The 23,841-nt window shown below is 41.8% G+C and overlaps 3 protein-coding genes and 2 non-coding genes across 8 annotated transcripts; 2 read left to right on the top strand and 3 right to left on the bottom strand.

Moving 5' to 3' along the window:
* The first annotated feature begins 48 nt into the window (after positions 1-48).
* On the top strand, positions 49-9,437 carry LOC110962328 (uncharacterized). 3 transcript variants are annotated; one of them, XM_051939225.1, is made up of 13 exons: positions 49-386; positions 853-988; positions 1,067-1,503; positions 2,450-2,560; positions 2,702-2,779; positions 3,021-3,203; positions 3,420-3,922; positions 4,187-4,514; positions 4,654-4,799; positions 6,482-7,103; positions 7,187-7,397; positions 7,515-7,897; positions 7,983-9,437. In XM_051939225.1, the coding sequence occupies exons 3-10, from the start codon at positions 1,495-1,497 to the stop codon at positions 6,609-6,611; spliced, it is 1,488 nt and encodes a 495-aa protein (XP_051795185.1). In that variant the 5' UTR covers positions 49-386; positions 853-988; positions 1,067-1,494; the 3' UTR covers positions 6,612-7,103; positions 7,187-7,397; positions 7,515-7,897; positions 7,983-9,437. The 3 variants fall into 3 exon arrangements, with proteins under 3 accessions (XP_051795185.1, XP_051795184.1, XP_051795186.1); XM_051939224.1 differs by having other exon boundaries at positions 1,067-2,560; XM_051939226.1 differs by having other exon boundaries at positions 50-386; positions 1,067-2,560; positions 6,596-7,103.
* On the top strand, positions 52-123 carry trnam-cau (transfer RNA methionine (anticodon CAU)). Its single transcript has one exon. It is a non-coding gene; the product is annotated as a tRNA-Met (tRNA).
* Positions 9,438-12,911: 3,474 nt separating the features above from the next.
* mrpl58 (mitochondrial ribosomal protein L58) lies at positions 12,912-16,904 on the bottom strand. Its single transcript, XM_022210249.2, has 6 exons — positions 16,701-16,904; positions 16,353-16,377; positions 14,248-14,307; positions 13,511-13,593; positions 13,207-13,376; positions 12,912-13,122 (listed from the first exon to the last, which is right to left on the bottom strand). The coding sequence occupies exons 1-6, from the start codon at positions 16,863-16,865 to the stop codon at positions 13,038-13,040; spliced, it is 588 nt and encodes a 195-aa protein (XP_022065941.1). The 5' UTR covers positions 16,866-16,904; the 3' UTR covers positions 12,912-13,037.
* Positions 16,905-17,028: 124 nt separating this feature from the next.
* Positions 17,029-17,100, bottom strand: trnaq-cug (transfer RNA glutamine (anticodon CUG)). The gene has a single exon. It is a non-coding gene; the product is annotated as a tRNA-Gln (tRNA).
* Positions 17,101-19,198: 2,098 nt separating this feature from the next.
* LOC110962321 (tubulin alpha-1C chain-like) lies at positions 19,199-21,779 on the bottom strand. 2 transcript variants are annotated; one of them, XM_022210248.2, is made up of 4 exons: positions 21,635-21,779; positions 20,577-20,799; positions 20,341-20,489; positions 19,199-20,236 (listed from the first exon to the last, which is right to left on the bottom strand). In XM_022210248.2, exons 1-4 carry the CDS (start codon positions 21,635-21,637, stop codon positions 19,259-19,261), a joined length of 1,353 nt encoding a protein of 450 aa, XP_022065940.1. In that variant the 5' UTR covers positions 21,638-21,779; the 3' UTR covers positions 19,199-19,258. The 2 variants fall into 2 exon arrangements, with proteins under 2 accessions (XP_022065940.1, XP_051795549.1); XM_051939589.1 differs by lacking the exon at positions 21,635-21,779 and adding an exon at positions 21,382-21,519.
* Positions 21,780-23,841: the final 2,062 nt, after the last annotated feature.

The following is a 23,841-nucleotide window of genomic DNA, read 5'->3' as shown; positions in this document are numbered from 1 at the left end:
TAGTCCCCACTCACCTAATGAATAGCATCATGTTTGAATTGCAGCCATGACAGCAGAGTGGCGCAGCGGAAGCGTGCTGGGCCCATAACCCAGAGGTCGATGGATCGAAACCATCCTCTGCTATACATTTTAGGGTTTCAATCGACCGTCAAAGCTGTCCATTTCTGCGCCACACAAAATTGGCCAGCTCCATTTCTTACCAATTAAAACGGCGTTGCCTTTCATTTCTTGCCAATCAAACGAGACCCGCTCTGCGCCAAGGCCACTTAGCAATCATGAAGCTTGGCCCGCCTTTCGCTTAGTTCGACCAATCACATGGCTGTTGCTACCTGTTTCTGTCGCGATTTATTCTAAGCGAAGACGATCAGTATACCGGCATCTTCACGGTGAGTAAATCAAGTCATTTTGTTTATTCGTAGTTTCTTTACGCAAATCTCCGATATTAAACTCGTCAAATTGTAATGCAATTGATTTCAAGTGTTTGCCTGTGCTTCCCTACAGTTAGCTAAAAACCGGAGGGTGATTTTACAACTTAAACGTAGCGTAACGTTATTGTAATTTATCACAGACGTTTTCTTACTCATTTATTATTAGCAAATGTCGGGTATCAAATTGCCAAATGTTAATTTCCCTGTGGCCTTACAGTGTTGAACACTTTGCAATCTTAAATTATAAGGATATACTGTAAACATTAGCTAAGAAATAGTAAAAAAACAAAACAAAACATTAGCTTAGAAACTGTACAGTAACGATGTCGGTAGCCATTTTATGATATGTAATAATATAGATACAGATAACGCATTCAACGTGTGACATATTCCCCAAATTTAAAATTTAAATTCTAAACCTCAGATGTCAAAACCAAAGCGGCACCGTGCTATGGGGGATGAGGAGTGGCTGTCCCGGCTGAGGAGGTTCGCCTCCACAGGGATTTGGCCTACTGATCCTGGGAATAGGCCATCTCCCAAGCAAAAAAGTGGCATGACCTGTAAGTATAGCTTTGTGACAGTATCATCAATTAATGTCATGTATTCTAGTTTTTAATTTTTATATTGATTTGTTACAGATAGAAAAGTGTCCACTGCAGCATGGAGAGCAGATGTCTCTGTTTGGTGGACCACAGGTTTGCTCATGTGGATTTCACATCAAGAAGCATCGGCGGATCTAGGGGGTGGTTACTTGGGCTCAAGCCCCGGATGTTTTCTCAAGAGCCCCGGATCGCGGATCCGAGCTGGTCTGAGTATAATGTGCAGTACTGGAATTCACCAGAGAGTGGCAGCATGCGCTGGAGAGCAGCTGGCAGCCTGCCGCCTGTCCAGAAGAAGAAGCGTTTACGTCTATGTGCGCTAGTCGCTGCTCCTTGATTCTACTGCCAACCAGCGTCGACTCAAGTAATGGATATCAGAAGCTTTTTCAAAAAGCGGACGTCGCCAGCAGCAGCACCAGCAGCACCAGCAGCACCACCAGCAGCAGCTGAAGCTGCTAGACAGATTGATGTTCCCGGTTTGTGAAACTTTGACTGATTTTGCTAGCTGGCTATCAGTATTATCCGTTAATACCAACAACAACACAACCGCACTGAAAATGAAAGACAGCAAGATCAATGTTGCATTCCAGGATAAGACTAAAACCCCTTTATGAAATATGAATGAAAAGTATTACTGGCAAAATGATTGAAGTATTCATTGTGCAGAAAAATGCTCCCTGTCAGTGCTTTGCCATTATATAAGATGTTTTTGGATTATTATACTGTATTTTACTACTGCAGATGTTTAAGCTTGTGCTAATTTTAGCTAATATGTACACTTTTGGGTGGTTCAATCAACAGTTAATAACTATGTTTCTTTTAGCTAATCCAAGGGAGTTTAAAACAGTTCATTTATTTGAAGAAGAGGGAGAATTTTCTAATCTCATCAAGAAACATTTCAAACTTTTAAACTCAGCATGTGGGTATTTTCACATGAATTTTATGAATCGTTATCTGAAAAGTAACTAAAGCTGTCAAACAAATGTAGCTGAGTGGAAGGAGAATATTTCCCCCTGATATGTACCTTAAAATGGAAATACTCAAGTAAAGTAAAAGTGGCTAAAAATTGTAAATGTACTGTCCACCACTGATGTTAACGTTATAGAAATCATGCATGGGTCTGATTTTTAAGTGTTCTCTGTGCCATTCACAGCTTTGAATTGGTGGTAAGTTGATGTAAAAAAATAAAAATAAAATAAGGATAGTTTTGTGTGCGTGGCACAAAAAAAGCCGGAAAAAATAAATCGGCATCTGCACCCTCAGGGCTAAGCCCCTGATCTCCTAGAATCCTAGATCCGCCCCTGTCAAGAAGGTAAACTAAATTGGGATACTTTAATGATTAAGCTAAACAAAGATGTTAATATACACTGTGAAGTTTAACTTATATTCATGAGAACGGGTTTTGTTGTTGTTTTTAATCAGACAACACCACCCACATCTGGTTCATCAGTGTCTTCAGCTGCAGCATTTCCTGCCAGTGGTGCTGCCGGCTCTGTTGGTCAGGTTGTGAAGCCAAAACTCAGCCTTGAAATGGTATGAAGCATTATGTGTAATGAAAGATCAAACCAAAACCCACAATCTGCGACCCCTATACATAATGTCCCACACTACGTTTTATGTTCATGTATACTGCTTTGACCTTCGTTTAATTTCTGACATTTTATCTTGTTCTAGTTTGCCAAACCACGATTTGGTGGCTCACTGAGCTCAGCAGTGAAGCCAAACCTCAGTGTTGCCCAAAAACCCACTCAGGTATAATTCCAAATATAATAATTTTCTGCTATTGTTTGTTTGTTCCAGTTTCTATTAATCTTATAGTGGTTTCCCTTCACTTGATCATCGCAATTCCATCTCTCCAGTGACATAAATGATAAAAAAACAATGTTGAGAAACTAAAATTATATTTCTTTGTGAAACACATTTGTTTGATTATACTTCTGTTTCTCTTTTTATGTAATACTGTATTGTTCATGTCATTTCTCTTTTCTTTCAGCTTCTTTCCAGCACAGTCACTGCCTCGTCTGACAGTGTGAATATGGCCACTCCGACTATCCCTGCATCCACGTCACGAGTAATCAGGACCGTCTCCCCTCTCTCTCTCCCTCCTTCCTCTTTGACACCTGTGACCATCACCAAGCGTCCCAGCACTGAAATTTCCCCAATTCCTCCTGTCTCTGTAAGTTTATGTTATTTCTTGATTCATATAGTAGAGGCTTTTATTTTCTTATGTTTCACCACACTTTGTTCACTCATGCCACCTCTTTCACATCACTTCCTCCCCTTCACCCCTTTACATGAACAATAATTCACTTTCTAAAGTACTGAAACTGATTTGCACTTTCTTGCTCTCTCTCTTTCTCTTTTTGTGTCTGTCTGTTCCACTTTGAATTAGGATGAAATTGCCTCACCTGTGCCAACAGTGCCTTTGCCTCCATTCAGTAATCCACCTACAACCAGTCAATACTGGTTGCCGGAAAAACTTAAAAAAACTCTTCCTGTCCAAGATCAGCAGTGGATTGCTGCTGCATTATGGAGGAACCAGCGCCTCCATGATGACCTCAAATTGTGGTATGAGCCACCAAATCCATCTTTAATCTACCACCAGGTCCCCACTCCGGAGCGCTTTTTCTGCCACCTGCTTCTTTTGTGGATGCCATACCACCTCTGGAGGGTTAGAGTGTTCTGCCCCAGATGCAGTGGGCACCTCACAGGAGGGAGTGTTCACAAAAGAGCACGTCAGGTGTTGGACATTGATAGGAACTACATAATGATCACAGAGACATTGAGGTGCAGTAACGCTGGATGCAAGGCATCCTACCTGTCATCTACCAGTGCTGTACTGGATCAGCTGGATCTGCCTCGTCGTTCGGAGTTCAGGATCATAATGACACGCAAGTGAGCTGCTGTCATCACATTTGATCTATGCACATATTTGCTTTATCCCACATTCTTTTCAAATTCTATTCACACACAAATTTTGTGTAATCACTAATCTGCTGTAGGAAGATTTTTATTGGATATTAGTCATAGGGGATATTAGTCAAACACATATGCAGGTACACTATTGTGTACCTGCATATGTGTTAAGACTTAACATAAGGGATTTTGTTGATCACTGTCAATGTCCATTGATTAGTTTTTCTGTTTCTGTGCCTGTAGGTATGCATGTGACATTCGTGTCATACGACTGATGAGAGAAAGAACATTAGGCAACAGCTCTACCCGCCTAGCAAAACAATTGAAAGAAAACCATAGTGAGGAGTGGCTGCAGCGCCTAGCCAGGTACTTTGGTGAGTGTGCAGACTTCATGGATCGGCCAAGCCTCATCCCCGTCACCTGTCAGGAGCCTCCAGAGCCTGTAGCCGTGCCAACAAACAGGTGGCTTATGACCGTATATGCCAAAGACATAATCAGCAGGATGGACCACATAAAGGCCACAATAACCTCAGTCTTTGGGTCCATTTTAAAAATGGACTCGACCAAGAAGGTAAATTTTTCAAGTTACATAACACTGTATCATTCATGCAAATACAATATAACATTTGTAGCAATGTTACAAGATTAACGCACAGCAGCTTTTTTTAAAATGTGAGTTAACCAAAGTTTTGTGTTGGATGTTACCATAGATCACAAAGAAGCTGGCGGGGGCAGCGAAAGGCACAGCACTGTGGCTGACATCAGTGAGCAATGAGCTGGGACAGATTTTGATCAGTGTGCTGACTACACAGGAAGGACCTGGCCTAGATGTCATGGTGGCAGATCTTTTCAGAAGGTACAGTCAAGCTGGAATGCCTTCTCCAAAACTGTTACACACGTGGACAAAATTGTTGGTACCCCTCAGTTAAAGAAGGAAAAACCCACAATTCTCACTGAAATCACTTGAAACTCACAAAAGTAACAATAAATAAAAATTTATTGAAAATTAAATAATCAAAAACAGCCATTACTTTTGAATTGTTGATTAACATAATTATTTAAAAAAAACAAACTAATGAAACAGGCCTGGACAAAAATGATGGTACCTCTATAAAAGATTGAAAACTATTTGACCAGAGTGACATGATTAACTCAAGTGTGTCATTTAATTGACATCACAGGTGTTTCCAAACTCATAATCAGTCAGTCTGCCTATTTAAAGGGAGACAAGTAGTCACCCTGCTGTTTGGTGAAAAGGTGTGTACCACACTGAACATGGACAACAGAAAGCGAAGGAGAGAATTGTCCCAGGACATCCAAAAAAAAATTATAGACAAACATCTTAAAGGTAAAGGCTATAAGACCATCTCTAAACAGCTTGAAGTTCCTGTGACAACAGTGGCTCATATTATTCAGAAGTTCAAGACCCACGGGACAGTAGCCAACCTCCCTGGACGTGGCCGCAAGAGGAAAATTGATGACAAATTGAAGAGACGGATCGTTGGAATTGTATCCAAAGAGCCCAGAGCAACCTCCAAAGAAATTAAAGGTGAACTCCAAGGCCAAGGTACATCAGTGTCAGATCGCACCATTCGTCGTTGTTTGAACCAAAGTGGACTTCATGGGAGACGACCAAGGAGGACACCACTGCTGAAAAAAACTCATAAAAAAGCGAGACTGGAATTTGCAAAAATGCATGTTGACAAGCCACAAAGCTTCTGGGAGAATGTCCTTTGGACAGATGAGACCAAACTGGAGCTTTTTGGTAAGGCACATCAACTCTATGTTCATAGACTCAAAAACCAAGCATACGAAGAAAAGAACACTGTCCCTACGGTGAAACATGGAGGAGGCTCAGTAATGTTTTGGGGCTGCTTTGCTGCATCTGGCACAGGGTGTCTTGAAAGTGTGCAAGGTACGATGAAATCTGAAGACTATCAAGGCATTCTGGAGAGAAATGTGCTGCCTAGTGTCAGAAAGCTTGGTCTCAGTCGCAGGTCATGGGTCTTCCAACAGGACAACCATCCAAAACACACAGCCAAAAACACCCAAGAATGGCTGAGAGAAAAGCGTTGGACTATTCTAAAGTGGCCTTCTATGAGCCCAGATCTGAATCCCATTGAACATATGTGGAAGGAGCTGAAACATGCCATTTGGAGAAGACACCCATCAAACCTGAGACAACTGGAGCTGTTTGCTCATGAGGAGTGGGCCAAAATACCTGTTGACAGCTGCAGAACGCTCACTGACAAATACAGAAATCGTTTAATTGCAGTGATTGCCTCAAAAGGTTGTGCAACAAAATATTAAGTTATGGGTACCATCATTTTTGTCCAGCCCTATTTCATTAGTTTGTTTTTTTAAATAATTATGTTAATCAACAATTCAAAAGTGATGGCTGATTTTGATTATTCAATTTTCAATAAATTTTTATTTATTGTTACTTTTGTGAGTTTCAAGTGATTTCAGTGAGAATTGTGGGTTTTTCCTTCTTTAACTGAGGGGTACCAACAATTTTGTCCACGTGTGTATATGTAGACACTGGCTGCTGTATAGAGGGAGCTGGAGTGACCAAACTGCAGCAAAGATTTGGTGGATGGCCAAACCTAATTATCCGTCTGGATATATTTCACTTTATGCGGCGACTGGCAGCTGGCTGCACAACTGACGCCCATCCACTCTACCCCATTTTTATGGCATGACTATCGGTCTGCATTTTCGAGTGGGATCCTGAGGACGTTGCCCTTCTACGGCTGTCCAAGCGGGTGTACTTGCAGCAGGAGGGTGTGCCTGGCATCTGTAAAGATGCTATGATCGACAGGAGCATTTCCAAAGATGAGCTTGCTCTTCACTGTAGGAGGCGAACCAGAGGAGAGGAGACCACCATCAACCTGATTCAACTCCTCCTGGATGAGTTGATGGGGGACAAGGGGAAAGACCTGCTCGGTGTTCCACTCCTGGACAGGGTCAGAATGGAGCACATCTAGCGTCTTCAAAAGAGGCATGTTAAGTGCATTCAGGATGTGGCAGGTGTGGCGCTCTACACAGAGACTGGTACTATGACCACCAAAAGAGGGCATCGTGCTGAAGAACTACAGGTGTGCCAGAGGTTTGACATCACTGGAGTCATTTCACTTGCACTTGAACAGGTTTATTCCAGGTAAATTTCAATAATAATATACTATGAAACTGTAATTTTGACTACACAAATCTCCTGTTGACATAGTGCAACTTTATTTTCAGGTACAAAGGCCAACAGCCTGAACTTCCAGCTTTTTTCTGCTGGAAGGTCTCATTAGATGGAATCAAGACCGGGCTGCGCAATCTCTGGCCACCAAGCCATCTAACCTGTTCAGCTACTCTGGCGACATTGTCCAGAGTGTCAATACCAATAGTCTGAAGGTGCTTAATCGGAAGTATGTTCCATCTTTCTGTCCCCCACCCCAGTACACAGGTGCGTTCAGAAGTAATGTGTAACTTGCCATTCACACACTCTTCATTTACATAAACTATGTATTTATTTGTGCTCTTTCATAACAATTTGTATCATTTTGTTTCTTTCACCTTCCAGGAGAGCTTATTGGTATTGATTATTTGTATAAGCAGACCGGGCAGGCCATTCAGGACATAAACCCAGACTCAGAGGAGACAGATGAGCTGTTGGAAGATCTGAGCATTGAGGAGGAGCATGACGATGAAATGTTTGTGGACCAGGATCTGGACCCAACTATTGGGATCCTTACAATCTCAGCAGCAGTTCCAGACCAGCCTGTTGCTGTATGCATTCAGGCTGCAGCCACAGAGCTGGCAGCCTCCTCTGCCCTAACAGGTGCAGCCTCCTCTGCCTCCATGCTGCCTCCAGTTGCAGCCTCATCTGCCTCCGTGCTACCTACAGTTGCAGCCTCATCTGCCTCCGTGCTACCTACAGCTGCAGCCTCCTCTGAAACACAGCTTGTAAGTTGCCTTAAATAAAAAGCTGGTAAAATAAAAACTGGTTTGTTACATGATTGATAATTGTGTCTGCCCTCTTTTTGCCCAGGTGGTGGATGAGCACAACATGCCCGGGATGGAAGCCTGGAATGGATCATGTGGACAGCCTGGCAGAGTATCTGGTGGGTCTGCGGGACCATACTGGGTTGACCTTGAACAGCCAACAGGTCAGCACCATCATAGGCCTCTGGCAGAACTTGCTGCCATATGACCAGCAACGGGTGGTGTTTGCTGCTAGGCACCAAGACAGGCTTGTGGCTGGAAGGTTCAGGTCTCCCAAAAAAAAAAGCAGCGTTTACTCCTAGTGTGGAGAGTCTGAAGCGGTGTGTGCTGGGGTCTGCTGCCTCCCCTGCCCAATGGCCAGACTGTTGCCGCTTAGTCTAAGCCATTTTTGTCAGACTTTGCCATTTATACAGGAGTCCTAAAAAGCAACAAGGACACAAGACCCTGACCATATGAACTCTTATCCTTCAGGATTACCGCAACATCCGGCAGCTAATTCTGGGCAATGGTGCCATCATGTAGAGCACTACACTGCAACTTGTTGAGGTAAACCAAACAACCCTCATCCAATGGCATAACAAGCGGGTTAAGCGACAGGATGTCACCCTGCTCCTACAGGGAGTAAATCTACCTGGTCCCCTTCCTGTGGCTTCTGAGGCCCTTCAACCTGCCAATGTCTGCCCTGCTGCTCCTCCTCAAACACACAATACTGAACTTGTGTATAACTTGCCCCCAAGTACTGCAGGGCTGGCGAGAAGGAAAACAGCTGAGGCTCCCGTCACTGCTGCTCCACAAGTAATCATTCAAAGGTCATTAGCCCAAAAGCAGCTTTTGCCTCAACCTCCTGCTTTTGGTCCCCTGTTTGTCCTCCCATGAGCATCCTTTGTCAGTCCTCAAGCCCCAGCCACTTTCACCTTCCTTGTTCCACCTGCCCCTACTACAACTGTTGCCCCTCCTGCCCCAGCAGTACCTCCCCCTCCTGCCAGTGCTCAACCTTCCTCAAAGGCTAAATTCAACAAAAGGAAGGTTGAGTTTAATACGTGCAGAAAGTGTGGACAATTTAGGACTGCTGAGACTGGGCACAGCCAGTATCATGGCATTATCTACTGCCCAAATACAGAAACGGTCACGAAAGAGGTCTGGTTGGAACAGATCAAAAAGTCCTGAAGACATGAAATGTAAATATTACAAAGCATGTAAATAAGTTTACGTTGTAGTGTGAGTGTGTATAGTTCTTTTAAAGATTTCTACTGTTTTCTCTTTTAAACTATTTTTTAAAAATATTTGACTTGTATTTTCATACTAAAATAAGTATATAATTTTGTTTTGTAAATATCTAATACCATGCATGTAAATAAGTTGTGATGTTGTACTGTGTGTGTCGATGTAGTGCTTTAAGGATTTTTTTAAGGAGTTTTCTATTTGTTTTAAAGCTTGTCTCACTGCAAAAAAGTAGTTTATTTTGTTCAGAACAATAAATAACTTAATGGCAGTATCCAAATTCAGTCTTTGTCGTTGTTTTCAGTCTGTGTATTCTACACAATATGTTGCAGCAGAGACTGTGCATCTACTGATTCTAATCTACACACGTGGACAAAATTGTTGGTACCCCTCAGTTAAAGAAGGAAAAACCCACAATTCTCACTGAAATCACTTGAAACTCACAAAAGTAACAATAAATAAAAATTTATTGAAAATTAAATAATCAAAAACAGCCATCACTTTTGAATTGTTGATTAACATAATTATTTAAAAAAACAAACTAATGAAACAGGCCTGGACAAAAATGATGGTACCTCTATAAAAGATCGAAAACTATTTGACCAGAGTGACATGATTAACTCAGGTGTGTCATTTAATTGACATCACAGGTGTTTCCAAACTCATAATCAGTCAGTCTGCCTATTTAAAGGGAGACAAGTAGTCACCCTGCTGTTTGGTGAAAAGGTGTGTACCACACTGAACATGGACAACAGAAAGCGAAGGAGAGAATTGTCCCAGGATATCCGAAAAAAAATTATAGACAAACATCTTAAAGGTAAAGGCTATAAGACCATCTCTAAACAGCTTGAAGTTCCTGTGACAACAGTGGCTCATATTATTCAGAAGTTCAAGACCCACGGGACAGTAGCCAACCTCCCTGGACGTGGCCGCAAGAGGAAAATTGATGACAAATTGAAGAGACGGATCGTTGGAATTGTATCCAAAGAGCCCAGAGCAACCTCCAAAGAAATTAAAGGTGAACTCCAAGGCCAAGGTACATCAGTGTCAGATCGCACCATTCGTCGTTGTTTGAGCCAAAGTGGACTTCACGGGAGACGACCAAGGAGGACACCACTGCTGAAAAAAACTCATAAAAAAGCGAGACTGGAATTTGCAAAAATGCATGTTGACAAGCCACAAAGCTTCTGGGAGAATGTCCTTTGGACAGATGAGACCAAACTGGAGCTTTTTGGTAAGGCACATCAACTCTATGTTCATAGACTCAAAAACCAAGCATACGAAGAAAAGAACACTGTCCCTACGGTGAAACATGGAGGAGGCTCAGTAATGTTTTGGGGCTGCTTTGCTGCATCTGGCACAGGGTGTCTTGAAAGTGTGCAAGGTACGATGAAATCTGAAGACTATCAAGGCATTCTGGAGAGAAATGTGCTGCCTAGTGTCAGAAAGCTTGGTCTCAGTCGCAGGTCATGGGTCTTCCAACAGGACAACCATCCAAAACACACAGCCAAAAACACCCATGAATGGCTGAGAGAAAAGCGTTGGACTATTCTAAAGTGGCCTTCTATGAGCCCAGATCTGAATCCCATTGAACATATGTGGAAGGAGCTGAAACATGCCATTTGGAGAAGACACCCATCAAACCTGAGACAACTGGAGCTGTTTGCTCATGAGGAGTGGGCCAAAATACCTGTTGACAGCTGCAGAACGCTCATTGACAAATACAGAAATCGTTTAATTGCAGTGATTGCCTCAAAAGGTTGTGCAACAAAATATTAAGTTATGGGTACCATCATTTTTGTCCAGCCCTATTTCATTAGTTTGTTTTTTTAAATAATTATGTTAATCAACAATTCAAAAGTGATGGCTGATTTTGATTATTTCATTTTCAATAAATTTTTATTTATTGTTACTTTTGTGAGTTTCAAGTGATTTCAGTGAGAATTGTGGGTTTTTCCTTCTTTAACTGAGGGGTACCAACAATTTTGTCCACGTGTGTATATACAGTGGGTACAGAAAGTATTCAGACCCTTTGAAATTTTTCATTCTGTGTCATTGCAGCCATTTGCCAAAATCAAAAAAGTTCATTTTATTTATCATTAATGTACACTCAGTACCCCATCTTGACAGAAAAAAACAGAAATGTAGAAATTTTTGCAAATTTATTAAAAAAGAAAAACTGAAATATCACATGGTCATAAGTATTCAGACCCTTTGCAGCTACATTCATATTTAACTCACATGCTGTCCATTTCTTCTGATCCTCCTCGAGATGGTTCTGCTTCTTTATTGGAGTCCAGCTGTGTTTAATTAAACTGATTGGACTTGATTAGGAAAGGCATACACCTGTCTATATAAGACCTTACTGCTCACAGTGCATGTCAGAGCAAATGAGAATCATGAGGTCGAAGGAACTGCCCAAGGAGCTCAGAGACAGAATTGTGGCGAGGCACAGATCTGGCCAAGGTTCCTAAGAGCACAGTGGCCTCCATAATCCTCAAATGGAAGAAGTTTCGGACCACCACAACCCTTCCTAGACCTGGCCGTCCAACCAAACTGAGCAATGGTGGGAGAAGAGCCTTGGTGAGAGAGTTAAAGAAGAACCCAAAGATCACTGTGGCTGAGCTCCACAGATGCAGTCGGGAGATAGGAGAAAGTTCCACAAAGTCAACTATCGCTGCAGCCCTCCACCAGTCGGGGCTTTATGGCAGAGTGGCCCAACGGAAGCCTCTCCTCAGTGCAAGACACATGAACGCCCGCATAGAGTTTGCCAAAAAAACACATGAAGGACTCCCAGACTATGAGAAATAAGATTCTCTGGTCTGATGAGACCAAGATTGAACTTTTTGCTGTTAATTCTAAGTGGTATGTGTGGAGAAAACCAGGTACTGCTCATCACTGCCCAATACAATCCCTGCAGTGACACATGGTGGTGGGAGCATCATGTTGTGGGGGTGTTTTTCAGCTGCAGGGACAGGACGACTGGTTGCAATTGAAGGAAGGATGAATGTGGCAAAGTACAGAGATATCCTGGAGGAAAACCTCTTCCAGAGTGCTCAGGACCTCAGACTGAGCCGAAGGTTCACCTTTCAACAGGCCAATGACCCTAAGCACACAGCTAAAATAACAAAGGAGTGGCTTCAGAACAACTCTGTGACAGTTCTTGACTGGCCCAGCCAGAGCCCTGACCTAAACCCAATTGAGCATCTCTGGAGAGACCTCAAAATGGCTGTCCACCAACGTTCACCATCCAACCTGACAGAACTGGAGAGGATCCCCAAATCCAGGTGTGAAAAACTTGTTGCGTCATTCCCAAGAAGACTCATGGCTGTACTAGCTGAAAAGGGTGCTTCTACTCAATACTGAACACAGGATCTGAATACTTATGACCATGTGATATTTCAGTTTTTCTTTTTTTAATACATTTGCAAAAATTTCTACATTTCTGTTTTTTTCTGCGAAGATGGGGTGCTGAGTGTACATTAATGAGAAATAAAATGAACTTTTTTGATTTTTGGCAAATGGCTGCAATGACAGAGTGAAACATTTCAAGGGGTCTGAATACTTCCTGTACCCACTGTATTTACTTAGTTGATTTTATTGTCCTACACATTTGCTTTATGGCGTTGTTAAATGATATAACTATGCATTTTCTTTAATAGCTATTTAATTTTAATAGTGTCTGCATTTGTTGTGTGTATGACTGAAGATGTGTTTTCCAAAGTACAATAAAACAAACGAAGGAATGAATAACTGACGTTTGGTATAAAAAGAAATTCTGCTTACTTTTATTTTGATGAAAAGTAAAGACAAAATAATGGACATATAAATTATACAGTATTGTTGACAAGACACACAATGGGAGGTAGAAGCCTAACAGTCAGTCAAAATCCACTCGTCTCCTGTGCTTGGTAGCTGAATGGATCTTTTTCTGTTTAAGTCGCTCTTTGTTCCTCTTCTCTAACCTACACAAGGCAAAGTTACACACAAGACACTTTAACAATCCTGGCTAATTGAGACACAATGTGTTGCATCAGTAGATATAATACCTTGCTGCCCTCAGAGCTATGTCTTCAGCTGTTGGCTCATAAGGCTTCTCACTGGCCTCAGCTATGATGGCAGAGATCTTTGTTATACAATCAGAGAGGTTTCTCTGCTGACTCCTGCTCAGCTCTGAGGTCACCAACAGCTCCCCAGCTTTATTGATGCGGTTCTTATTCTACACATTTTCAGAATGAAAGGGGAAAAACAAGCACAAGTCAGAAAAACATACAATATGTTCTAGTAACTGTGATGTATGAACACCACCTGAGCTTCCTGACCTTCCTGATGTCACAGTATTTCAGAACAAACCTTTTCAGAGATTTTTTGCCGAACATCTTGTGGGATCCAGTCTGCTGTTAGCACATGGAATCGAACTTCTGCCTTGGTGCTAACTGTGGATTGAGAATAGCAAAGATTCAAGACAGGATGCTATTTATTTTTCTGAGAAAAACTTCAGCACAACCGTGCAATAACGTTTGCATTTTTTCACAATATGCTTGCTATTCCTTCAGATCCATATTAACAGTTGTTGTGTTGGCCCAGTCCAGTTATAATACACTGTCTGTTTAAGGAAACATTCTAAAGATGCTACAGAAAGGACAGACAATATGACACTGATGCACTGACTGCTCATTATTAATTCCAATTTGTTTCTAACAGTAACTGACAGCATGCAGCAGGAGTGTGGGTGCAGTGATAGTTTTGCTGGCTGAGTGTTGTGTTGAGGCCGAAAAACAAGGCAGTTTCAAACGGAAACAGCTGGACACATCCCAAGCACCACAGAGTCATAGAGGAGCAATAGCTTAAGTCTAAACTATACCATTGTATTTAAAAACCATCTGTGCCTGGCAGAACAGCAGCAGCAAGATGATGTCAGAGATTGTCCTTTTAAAACAAAAGTGTTAGTGTGTTATAACTGGAATGGGTCAACACACCAACTATTAGTAAAGTTAAGAATGGGATGGGATGTAAAATCAAAGTTCTTACCATCTTGCCAAAAATCTAGCCAAAGACAATTATTTCATATAAAATGAAACTGTAATAACCTTTATTGACATGCTGACCACCAGGACCACTGCTTCTGCTGAAAGACACCGTCAGACGTTCTGCCACCCAAGACAAAGAGTTGTACAGTAATGAAGTTTAAAAGTGACAGACGATGCATTCTGATTTATTTTTACAATATATACATATATACAACCTTCCGTCCAAACAAAAAGTCGCACAGTCTAATATGCTATATTGCCAAAAGTATTCACTCACCTATCCAAATAATCTGAATCAGGAGTTTCAATCACTTCCATGGCCACAGGTGTATAAAATCAAGCGCCTAGGCATGCAGACTGCTTTTACTAACATTTGTGAAAGAATGGGTCGCTCTCAGGAGCTCAGTGAATTCCAGCATGGAACTGTGATAGGATGCCACCTGTGCAACAAATCCAGTCATGACATTTCCTCGCTCCTAAATATTCCACAGTAAACTGTCAGCTGTATTATAAGAAAGTGGAAGTGTGTGGGAACGTCAGCAACTCAGCGGGGTCAGCGGATGCTGAGGCGCATAGTGCCAAGAGGTCACCAACTTTCTGCAGAGTCAATTGCTACAGACCTGCAAACCTCATGTGGCCTTCAGATTAGATCAAGAACAGTACGCAAAGAGCTTCATGGAATGAGTTTCCATGGACGAGCAGCTGCATCCAAGCCATACATCACCAAGTGCAATGCAAAGCGTCGGATGGTATAAAGCACGCCACCACTGGACTCTAGAGCAGTGGAGACGCCTTCTCTGGAGTGACCAATCGTGCTTCTCCATCTGGCAATCTGATGGACGAGTCTGGGTTTGGCGCTTGCCAGGATAACCACACTTGTCAGACTGCATTGTGCCAAGTGTAAAGTTTGGTGGAGGCAGGATTATGGTGTGGGAATGTTTTTCAGGAGCTGGGCTTGGCCCCTTAGTTCCAGTGAAAGGAACTCTTAATGCTTCAGCATACCAAGACATTTTGGACAATTCCATGCTCCCAACTTTGTGGGAACAGTTTGGAGCTGTTCCCTTCCTCTTCCAACATGACTGTGCACCAGTGCACAAAGCAAGATCCATAAAGACATGGATGACAGAGTGTGATGTGGATGAACTTGACTGGCCTGCACAGAGTCCTGACCTCAACCCGATAGAACACCTTTGGGAAGAATTAGAGTGAAGACTGAGAGCCAGGTCTTCTCGTCCAACATCAGTGTGTGACCTCACACGTGAGCTCGTGGGAGAATGGTCAAAAATTCCCATAAACACACTCCTAAACCTTGTAGACAGCCTTCCCAGAAGAGTTGAAGCTGTTATAGCTGCAAAGGGTGAACTGACATCATATTGAACCCTATGAATTAGGAATGGGATGTCACTTGCATTCATATGCGAGTCAAGGCAGGTGAGCGAATACTTTTGGCAATATAGTATTTCACTGGACCGCCTATAGCTTTGACAACAACACATATTCACTGTGGCATTGTTTCGATAAGCTTCTGCAATGTCACAGCATTTATAGCTGTCCAGAGTTGCATTAATTTTCTGTCAAGATTTTATATTGATGATGGCAGAGTTTTCATATTAGCCACTGATAAGTGGTTTTCTCAGAGCTACACAACTGTTCAGTCCCAATCCCTTCAGTTCCCTTTGCATTGCGTGAGTGGAAATGCTCTTAGTTGCACTACTAAACATAGCCATGAGTTCTACCGTTGATTTCCTACAATCATCTAAGAGTTTGTTCCGACCACAATTCTTCCTCGAAGACGATGGTTCACCACTAATCTTCAGGTTTTAATGATCCGTTGGACTCTTCTTAACATGATTTTAGTAGTTTCAGAAATATCCTTAGCTGTTTTCTTTGCTTGATGCAGGCCAGTAATTTGACCCTTATGAAACAGATCAACATCCTTTCCATGACTACAGGATATGTCTTCCACTATGGTTGTTTAAGAAATGAGAAGCTCCTCACTACATCAGCTAGGGTTAAACAAGTTGTTGCCTACTTAAACATATCCATCATTGCAGTAATTATCCAATGGAATACTTTTATCTACTTGCTTAGTTAAATCCAGGTGGCAACTTGTTTTTTGGACAGACAGTGTATATGTGTGCATGTATCTGTGTGCGTATATTTACCTACTGGAATGTGCACCTGGGTGTCCTGAAAAAGTCAGAATAAACCATGGGTATCAAGGCCAAAGATCATATGTACTGTCCAAGACAAGTCAGACTATAACAGAAAAAGAGCTTTTAGAATTGAAGACAATGTCGGAGCAAACTATTCACTTGGAAAAAAGTTTCACATCTTGGGGTCTTTGCTGTCCTTTCACCCCGGTGTTATTGTCCTCTGCTCTCCTGACTCAGGACCGTATATCACTGATTTTTTTTGTGAATGTATCTTAACATGCATTCTAATTACAGCAAGTTTTTAAGGTAGTTTGACTGAAGAAAGCATGGTTGCATTTGTTCGTTTATTCCACTTACCTCTGTGTCGTCTGTCCCTCGGGTCCCGTAGCTGACACTCAGCTGTAAAGAAGTACTGTTACTGTGTCTTAATACAAAACTCTTTAATGGTGCATGCTGTAGAACCGCGTTTAACCCAGTATTTCGACAAAGTAAATATGATCGCAGTGCCATGCTGGCCGCCATGTTGGACTGACGTCGTTATGACAAGTGAGGTAACGTAGTATCGCAGCTGCTAACCGCATTTGTGCGGTGACTTGAAGTAGCCCTTCAGCAAACCCTCGATACACAACAGATATACAACAACACGTTATCTTTGTAGTGCTTATAATCAGAAGAAAATAAATATAGGTTCCACCGAGATTTGAACTCGGATCGCTGGATTCAGAGTCCAGAGTGCTAACCATTACACCATGGAACCACATGACTCTGAATTCAGAAACTGCATACATGAATACACGAATTCAACAAAATGGCAAGGCATTCAGCTATGGTATATTTTGTTGTTTGAGATTCCTTGAAATGAGCAATATCGTGAACACGTTCGTTTCATAGACTATGTTGTTCTCTTGTAGTTAGCTCAGCCTTGGTCAGCGTGTCATCAGAACTGCTTAGATTAACCAGGACGGTCACAGCTGATCCTTAGATACTTCTTGGCCTCTCACACTAGCATGGCTTCCTGTCATGACCTTTGAAATAGTTTAAAGCTTGAAACTCCTTGTATTTTTTTGATGATTAATGATGCTTTGCACTGTGGCCACTGGCACTTGAACATGCTTGGATTTGGCTTTGTACATGTTTCCTGTTTTGGGAGCAGCAACTGGATCATTCCACAACTGGAAGACATTCGGGCTTCAAAATCTGAAAAATAAACCTTCTCTTTTACAATTTCTGCTATGTATTCACCAGTAATAGGTACTAAACTATCAAAGGCTTGATTAGCTCAGCTTACACATCAATTGTATTTTTTATATTACATGTTTTATTAGTTTTTTGCTAACCCAACTCTAATCACAGTAACAAGGTTGCTAATCCATGCTAATGGTAGCTTTTTCCCCTCACAAGTAGAAGCTGGCTCTTTAGCTAGCTGTTACTGCTGACTAATGATAAACTTACTGATGTAAAAGAGTAAAAAGAATTTGTCTTATCCTGATAATAAGTATAACAGGGTTGCATTAGGTAGAGTGAGACATTCGATCAAGGCTGGCAATGTTAACTGATTATTCTACCCATTCTATTCGAAAACTGTTTGATGATGTCAATTCCAGCTTATCATGTGATTCACTGTTTTCTTCTTCTATCAGCTAAAAGGATTATGCTAACAGGGTTTTTGCGGAATGCACTTTCCATGCATAATAACATTGAAAATATTATGTTGATTAAAAAATGTTCCCACAAGTACAAGAGACATAAATAAAAAAAAAATACCAAAAAAGGAGATTTAAATTTAACTGTTTCATTTGAGATTCAGTTTGGCCATCAGAGGAGTGGGACAGGAGAAAAACAGTGTTTTAGGGGGAACTCCAGACTTATTTGCTCTTACAGCTGCATGTTTTAGTATTTTGTACATGGATTATTTGAAATTTGATGGGTGAGACATAAAATGTCCAACTGTGAAATGACCCAACTTTCTCCTGGTGATAAACCTGAACAGCTCAGTACACTCTTTAGCTTTAGTCATGACTTGCAAAAGACCAGTAAGTGAGCAGAGATCTATGGCCTCCGCTCTTCTCAGTTTATAGTATACTGAAACAGAAATTATTGGGACATTTTGGTGCTTTTCACAAAGGAGGTAACAATTTGAAAATTGTTTTAGACAAGTATTTTTAAAAAAACAAAAGAGCTATACATTATAAACATCTCTGGCACAAATATCTTACCAGTTTGTCTGCAGAACAAGAAGCCTGTTGGTCAATTAGAAATTCACTAAATGAAAGTTTGGTATGGGCATGAATGATTTTAGGCATGATCTTAAAAAAAAAAAAAAAAAAAAAAGGTAGTTGAGTCTTATCTTGTTTTCAGTATGGCATCTTGTAGCACTCTTTAACAGCAGTTATAAATTCTAGTTTTATTCCTTCCTACATTCTGGAGGTTTTACTGGAAGAGTTTAGCTCAATTGTAGCCTGATTTGTAAAGCATTTTAAACTTTTATTTATTGCTGCAGTAGTAATTCTATGCAAAACCTCATCTACACCTTTTTAAAATATACAAACTGAACTTTCATGTAGTTAACATGAACTGTGACATTTGATGCATCAACATGTTTACTACATTTTTTGAACATCACTGCCCCCAAGTGACTAAAATTAGCCTTGCTTTATCAGAAGTGCTTTGGATCCTTCAAGTGAACTGAAAGTTAATACTACTTTGAAGAGGTAGTGTTAAACATTTCACAGCAACTATGAGTCAAATAGAAGCAGTTAAATGTTGACCAATGTATGTTATTAGGAACCTAATACTCTACACTGCAATTACCGACAGTACATCCATCTTGTGCAATTAATGACAGCAAACAATAGTGCAGCCAGCAAACAAACTTTATTTTAACATTATTGAACAGATCAAAAGGAATGCATGTCTCAATATTCCTCTCCCTCATCATCGTCATCTTGCATGCTATCAGCTCCCACCTCCTCGTAATCTTTTTCCAGAGCTGCCATATCCTCTCTGGCCTCTGAGAACTCTCCCTCCTCCATACCCTCACCTACATACCAGTGGACAAAGGCACGCTTGGCGTACATCAGATCAAATTTGTGGTCAAGCCGAGCCCAGGCCTCTGCAATGGCAGTGGTATTACTCAGCATGCACACAGCCCTCTGGACCTTGGCCAGGTCACCACCAGGAACTACAGTTGGAGGCTGGTAGTTGATGCCAACCTTGAAACCAGTGGGGCACCAGTCCACAAACTGGATGGAGCGCTTGGTTTTGATAGTGGCTATGGCAGCATTGACATCTTTGGGCACCACATCGCCACGGAACAGCAGGCAGCATGCCATGTACTTGCCGTGGCGAGGGTCACACTTCACCATCTGATTGGCTGGCTCAAAGCAGGCGTTTGTGATCTCAGCCACAGTTAACTGCTCATGGTAGGCTTTCTCAGCAGAGATTACAGGAGCATATGTGGCCAGAGGGAAGTGGATACGGGGATATGGCACCAAGTTGGTCTGGAACTCTGTCAGATCAACATTGAGGGCTCCATCAAAACGAAGAGATGCAGTGATGGAGGACACAATCTGACTGATCAGCCTATTCAGGTTTGTGTAAGTGGGACGTTCTATATCAAGGTTTCTACGGCAGATGTCGTAGATGGCCTCATTATCCACCATGAAAGCACAGTCGGAGTGCTCCAGGGTGGTGTGGGTGGTCAGGATAGAGTTGTAGGGCTCTACTACAGCAGTGGACACCTGGGGAGCTGGGTAGATGGAGAACTCTAGCTTAGACTTCTTGCCGTAGTCAACAGAGAGGCGCTCCATCAGCAGGGAGGTGAAACCAGAGCCGGTGCCTCCACCGAAGCTGTGGAACACCAGGAAGCCCTGAAGACCAGTGCACTGGTCAGCCTGAGGACAGACGGGGAGACAGTAAACAAATATGAGCTACATTTATGGCATTTAATGTACTATATTTAAGATAAATTTAGAAATAACTGCTCCGAATTACTCACCAGTTTGCGGATCCTGTCTAGAACCAGATCAATGATCTCTTTGCCGATGGTGTAGTGTCCACGGGCGTAGTTGTTGGCTGCATCCTCCTTGCCAGTGATAAGCTGCTCAGGGTGGAACAGCTGCCGGTAGGTCCCACTGCGCACCTCATCTAAGGATATAACACATTAGCATTAGCTTACGTTTACACATTTAACCTTGTCTAAAGTTATTTTCAGCTGAAGATGACTGCATTAACCGATGACTGAAGGCTCCAGGTCCACAAACACAGCTCTGGGAACATGTTTTCCAGCTCCAGTCTCACTGAAGAAGGTGTTGAAGGAATCATCTCCTCCTCCAATAGGCTTGTCACTGGGCATCTGACCATCCGGCTGGATCCCATGTTCCAAGCAGTACAGCTCCCAGCAGGCATTACCGATCTGGACACCAGCCTGACCCACATGGACAGAGATACACTCACGCTGTGGAAAGAAAAAACAAAAAGGCTCTTCAGCTATGAGAATTCATTTAATAATACAATTACAATTCAGGAAAATTGGCTTATTTGGCTAAGAAACTGTCTTTGAGAGTCCTCAAGCCATTTTTAAACCAGTTACTTGCTGAAGGCTGTTCATCACATGTTGAGGGCTGCTCTTGACTTAAAGCAAGGAGGAGAAAAAAAAAAAGGTTCTTTTGTTAAGAGGCAGATGCCAGAGCATGATGACTAACATCACCTGACACATAATGTAAAGGCAGGTCTGCTTCAGGACTGTAAAACAGAAATATACAAGCTAGTTGTTCTGGCTCACTGTGTAACAAAAGAAACAGTTCCTTTGAGAACAAACATTTTTACATTAAAGTTAAACTGATGAATAAACACAGCTGCAGGTGGACAAAAACTTCCATACAAAAGTAACAGGACTACCCGACGTGAAAGTTCAAACATAAAAATTTAGAGTGGACAGGTTTTGTTTGAAATGTCTGCGGCTTTAAGCAAACAAAGAACAGGCCGCTTCAAAGAGGCGCTGAAACAGAGGAATGCTTCAGGCTGACGGCACACTGACCTTTGACAGGACAGCCACGACTCAACTTGAATTTGACTTGAACCCTGTCGTGTTCCACCAACACAGCAGTCGAAACGGAAGCCTAAATTTGATGAACAGTCTGAAACGCCAACTCTGAAGCTAAAATGTCGGCCGTTAATCTGCCGCGTCTTCATTTCAATTAACCGGCTGCCACGTGATGAATTCAGCTAAAAAAAAAAACCAAAAAAAAACACACAACACGAGAAGACACGGACAAACTCCTCGTACTCACCATGTTTGCAGAAGCTGACAAGTCTGAGAGTTTGGATGACAAAGAAGAATAGTTAGCGTTTAGCCCCTACAGTGGAACGTTTAAGAGTCCGGCGTAAGAGGAACTAAGGAGTTTCAGCTGGGCGAGGTTATTTATTCAAGCCGACTAGCTCGGTACCTGCTGCTGATTGGTTAAACGCCACATAAGGCCAATTCCTATTGGTTAAAATCAAACCGCTTTCTTCTTCGTTGACATGAGGTAATCCTACTGACAGCAGTCTGTTGCAATGAGGAAGTCTTTGTCCTTTTGAGAAGAGTTACGCGTCGTTTATTCTATTTATTTAATTGTCTGTGTCAATCTACTAAATAGAGACACTTCAGACTGACTGCTTCTTGTGTGTTAATTAAAGCCGGTTGACTTTAAACAAAAAGTAAGTAGTGAGAATGAAGGTGGCTGATGGAGAGGACCCAAGTGAAACTGACTTGAATGTAAGAGAAGACATTTGTGAGAAAGTTGAGGTAACAGCCGTTCCTGCACAGGCCAGATGAAAAAAAAATGTCTGAAGAAAATACATCCCTGCAGAAACTTGTACAACACTGGTATTCTCCATGCTGAGGAGGATTGAGTCAGTCATAAAAAATCGAAGGATTTAAGGGCTGTTATTATCATATGTAGCAATAGGCAAGTTATTAATTCAAGGAAGTTGCTACTAGTTTGCTGTGTCTCTAACCAGAGAATTTTCATTCAAAGGCATCACTTCTACTCATACATACTGAGGTCGACAAATATTTAAAATAGAAGGGACAGTGCATAAAAAGTATGTATAGAAAATTATACTGAAAAGTATTTAAAACAATGGTGCAAAAGATCAGTATGTACGTATACAGTAGGGCAAAGACTGCACTGAGTCCTGTCATCAGGGATGTGGGAAGGGAGGGGGCAATTCTTTGAAAATGTTAATCAGTCTTTTGGTCTGGGGATAGAAACTGTCCTAGAACTTTAAAGTGCTCCAGTTCAGACTCCTGCAATATCTGCCAGAGGACAAGAGTGTGAAGAAGTGCTGCTTTAGGTGTGTGAGTGGGTCCCTAGTCATGCTGTTGGCCCTTCATAGCACTTTTTGCTGATTGATATCCCACAGAGATGGGAGGGTTATACCCATGATGTGGTCACTGTCTGTCGGTGCTTATGGTCCACTTCTGTGCAGTTTCCTTACCATACTGTGATGCCACTGATGAGAACGGTCTCAATAGTGCACTGATAGATGCTGCAGAGGAGTGATGGGGTACTTAAATTCTCTGGAAGTAAAGCTTCTGATGTGTAATAAAGATGGCCATGTGGAGTACTGAAAAAGTCAAATATTTGAATCTCAGTCATGAAAGATGGAGTAAATTAATATTTGAAGGTCTGTGTGTTTGTATAGCAAATTTAAAATTGTTTTTAATTTTCACATAACAACAAATACCTAGTGCTCAACTTAGAAGTAATGCACTTACTGAGATATAATGCAATTTTGAAATATCTGACATTTAAGTGATATTGCACAGTGGTTTACTTATGTCAGCTGCATACAGGAACAGCTGTCAAACTGGTGCAGAAACAATAATCTGTCTCTGATGTTGATACGACAAAGGAGATTATTGTTGACTTCAGAATGTCCCGCCCTGACCACTTTCCACTGAACATCAATGGCTCTACAGTGGGAAGGATAGACTACACCAATTTCTTTGGTATACACATCAAAGAGCACCTTTCCTGAACTACCAACAGGTGTTCATGTGATTCAAGCAGTGACTAGACTTCCTATCAAAACTAGAGAAAGCAAAACCACTCCCACCCATCCTCAGCACCTTCTTACAAAGGAACCATTGACCGAGACCTTACCAGCTGCATTACAGTCGGACAGGGACCTGCTATGCCTCAAAGCACTGCAGAGAGTTGTGCAGACAGCTGAGAAGATCATCAGTATCTCTGTTTCCTTCATTCTGGACATGTTCCACACTCTGCTTAAAGACCTTTATCATTGTGGAAGACCCTTTTTGTCCCTCTGTAATCTGTCAGGAAGTCCAGATGCATCCATACAAGTACTACCAGTTTGTATAAGACCAAACAACAAATCTTAGCTGTATTTTGTACTTTTTTGATAGCGAAACACAACTTTGCTCCCTTGTTATTTATTTATTTATTTTACATGTAATTATGTCTGGTTAATTGATGACACATTTTTTGCC

The sequence above is a fragment of the Acanthochromis polyacanthus genome, chromosome 19 (assembly GCF_021347895.1).
Source record: "Acanthochromis polyacanthus isolate Apoly-LR-REF ecotype Palm Island chromosome 19, KAUST_Apoly_ChrSc, whole genome shotgun sequence".
Taxonomy (NCBI): Eukaryota; Metazoa; Chordata; class Actinopteri; family Pomacentridae; genus Acanthochromis; species Acanthochromis polyacanthus.
Note: the sequence above shows the minus strand (reverse complement) of the source record. Positions and strands in the feature narration are given on the sequence as shown.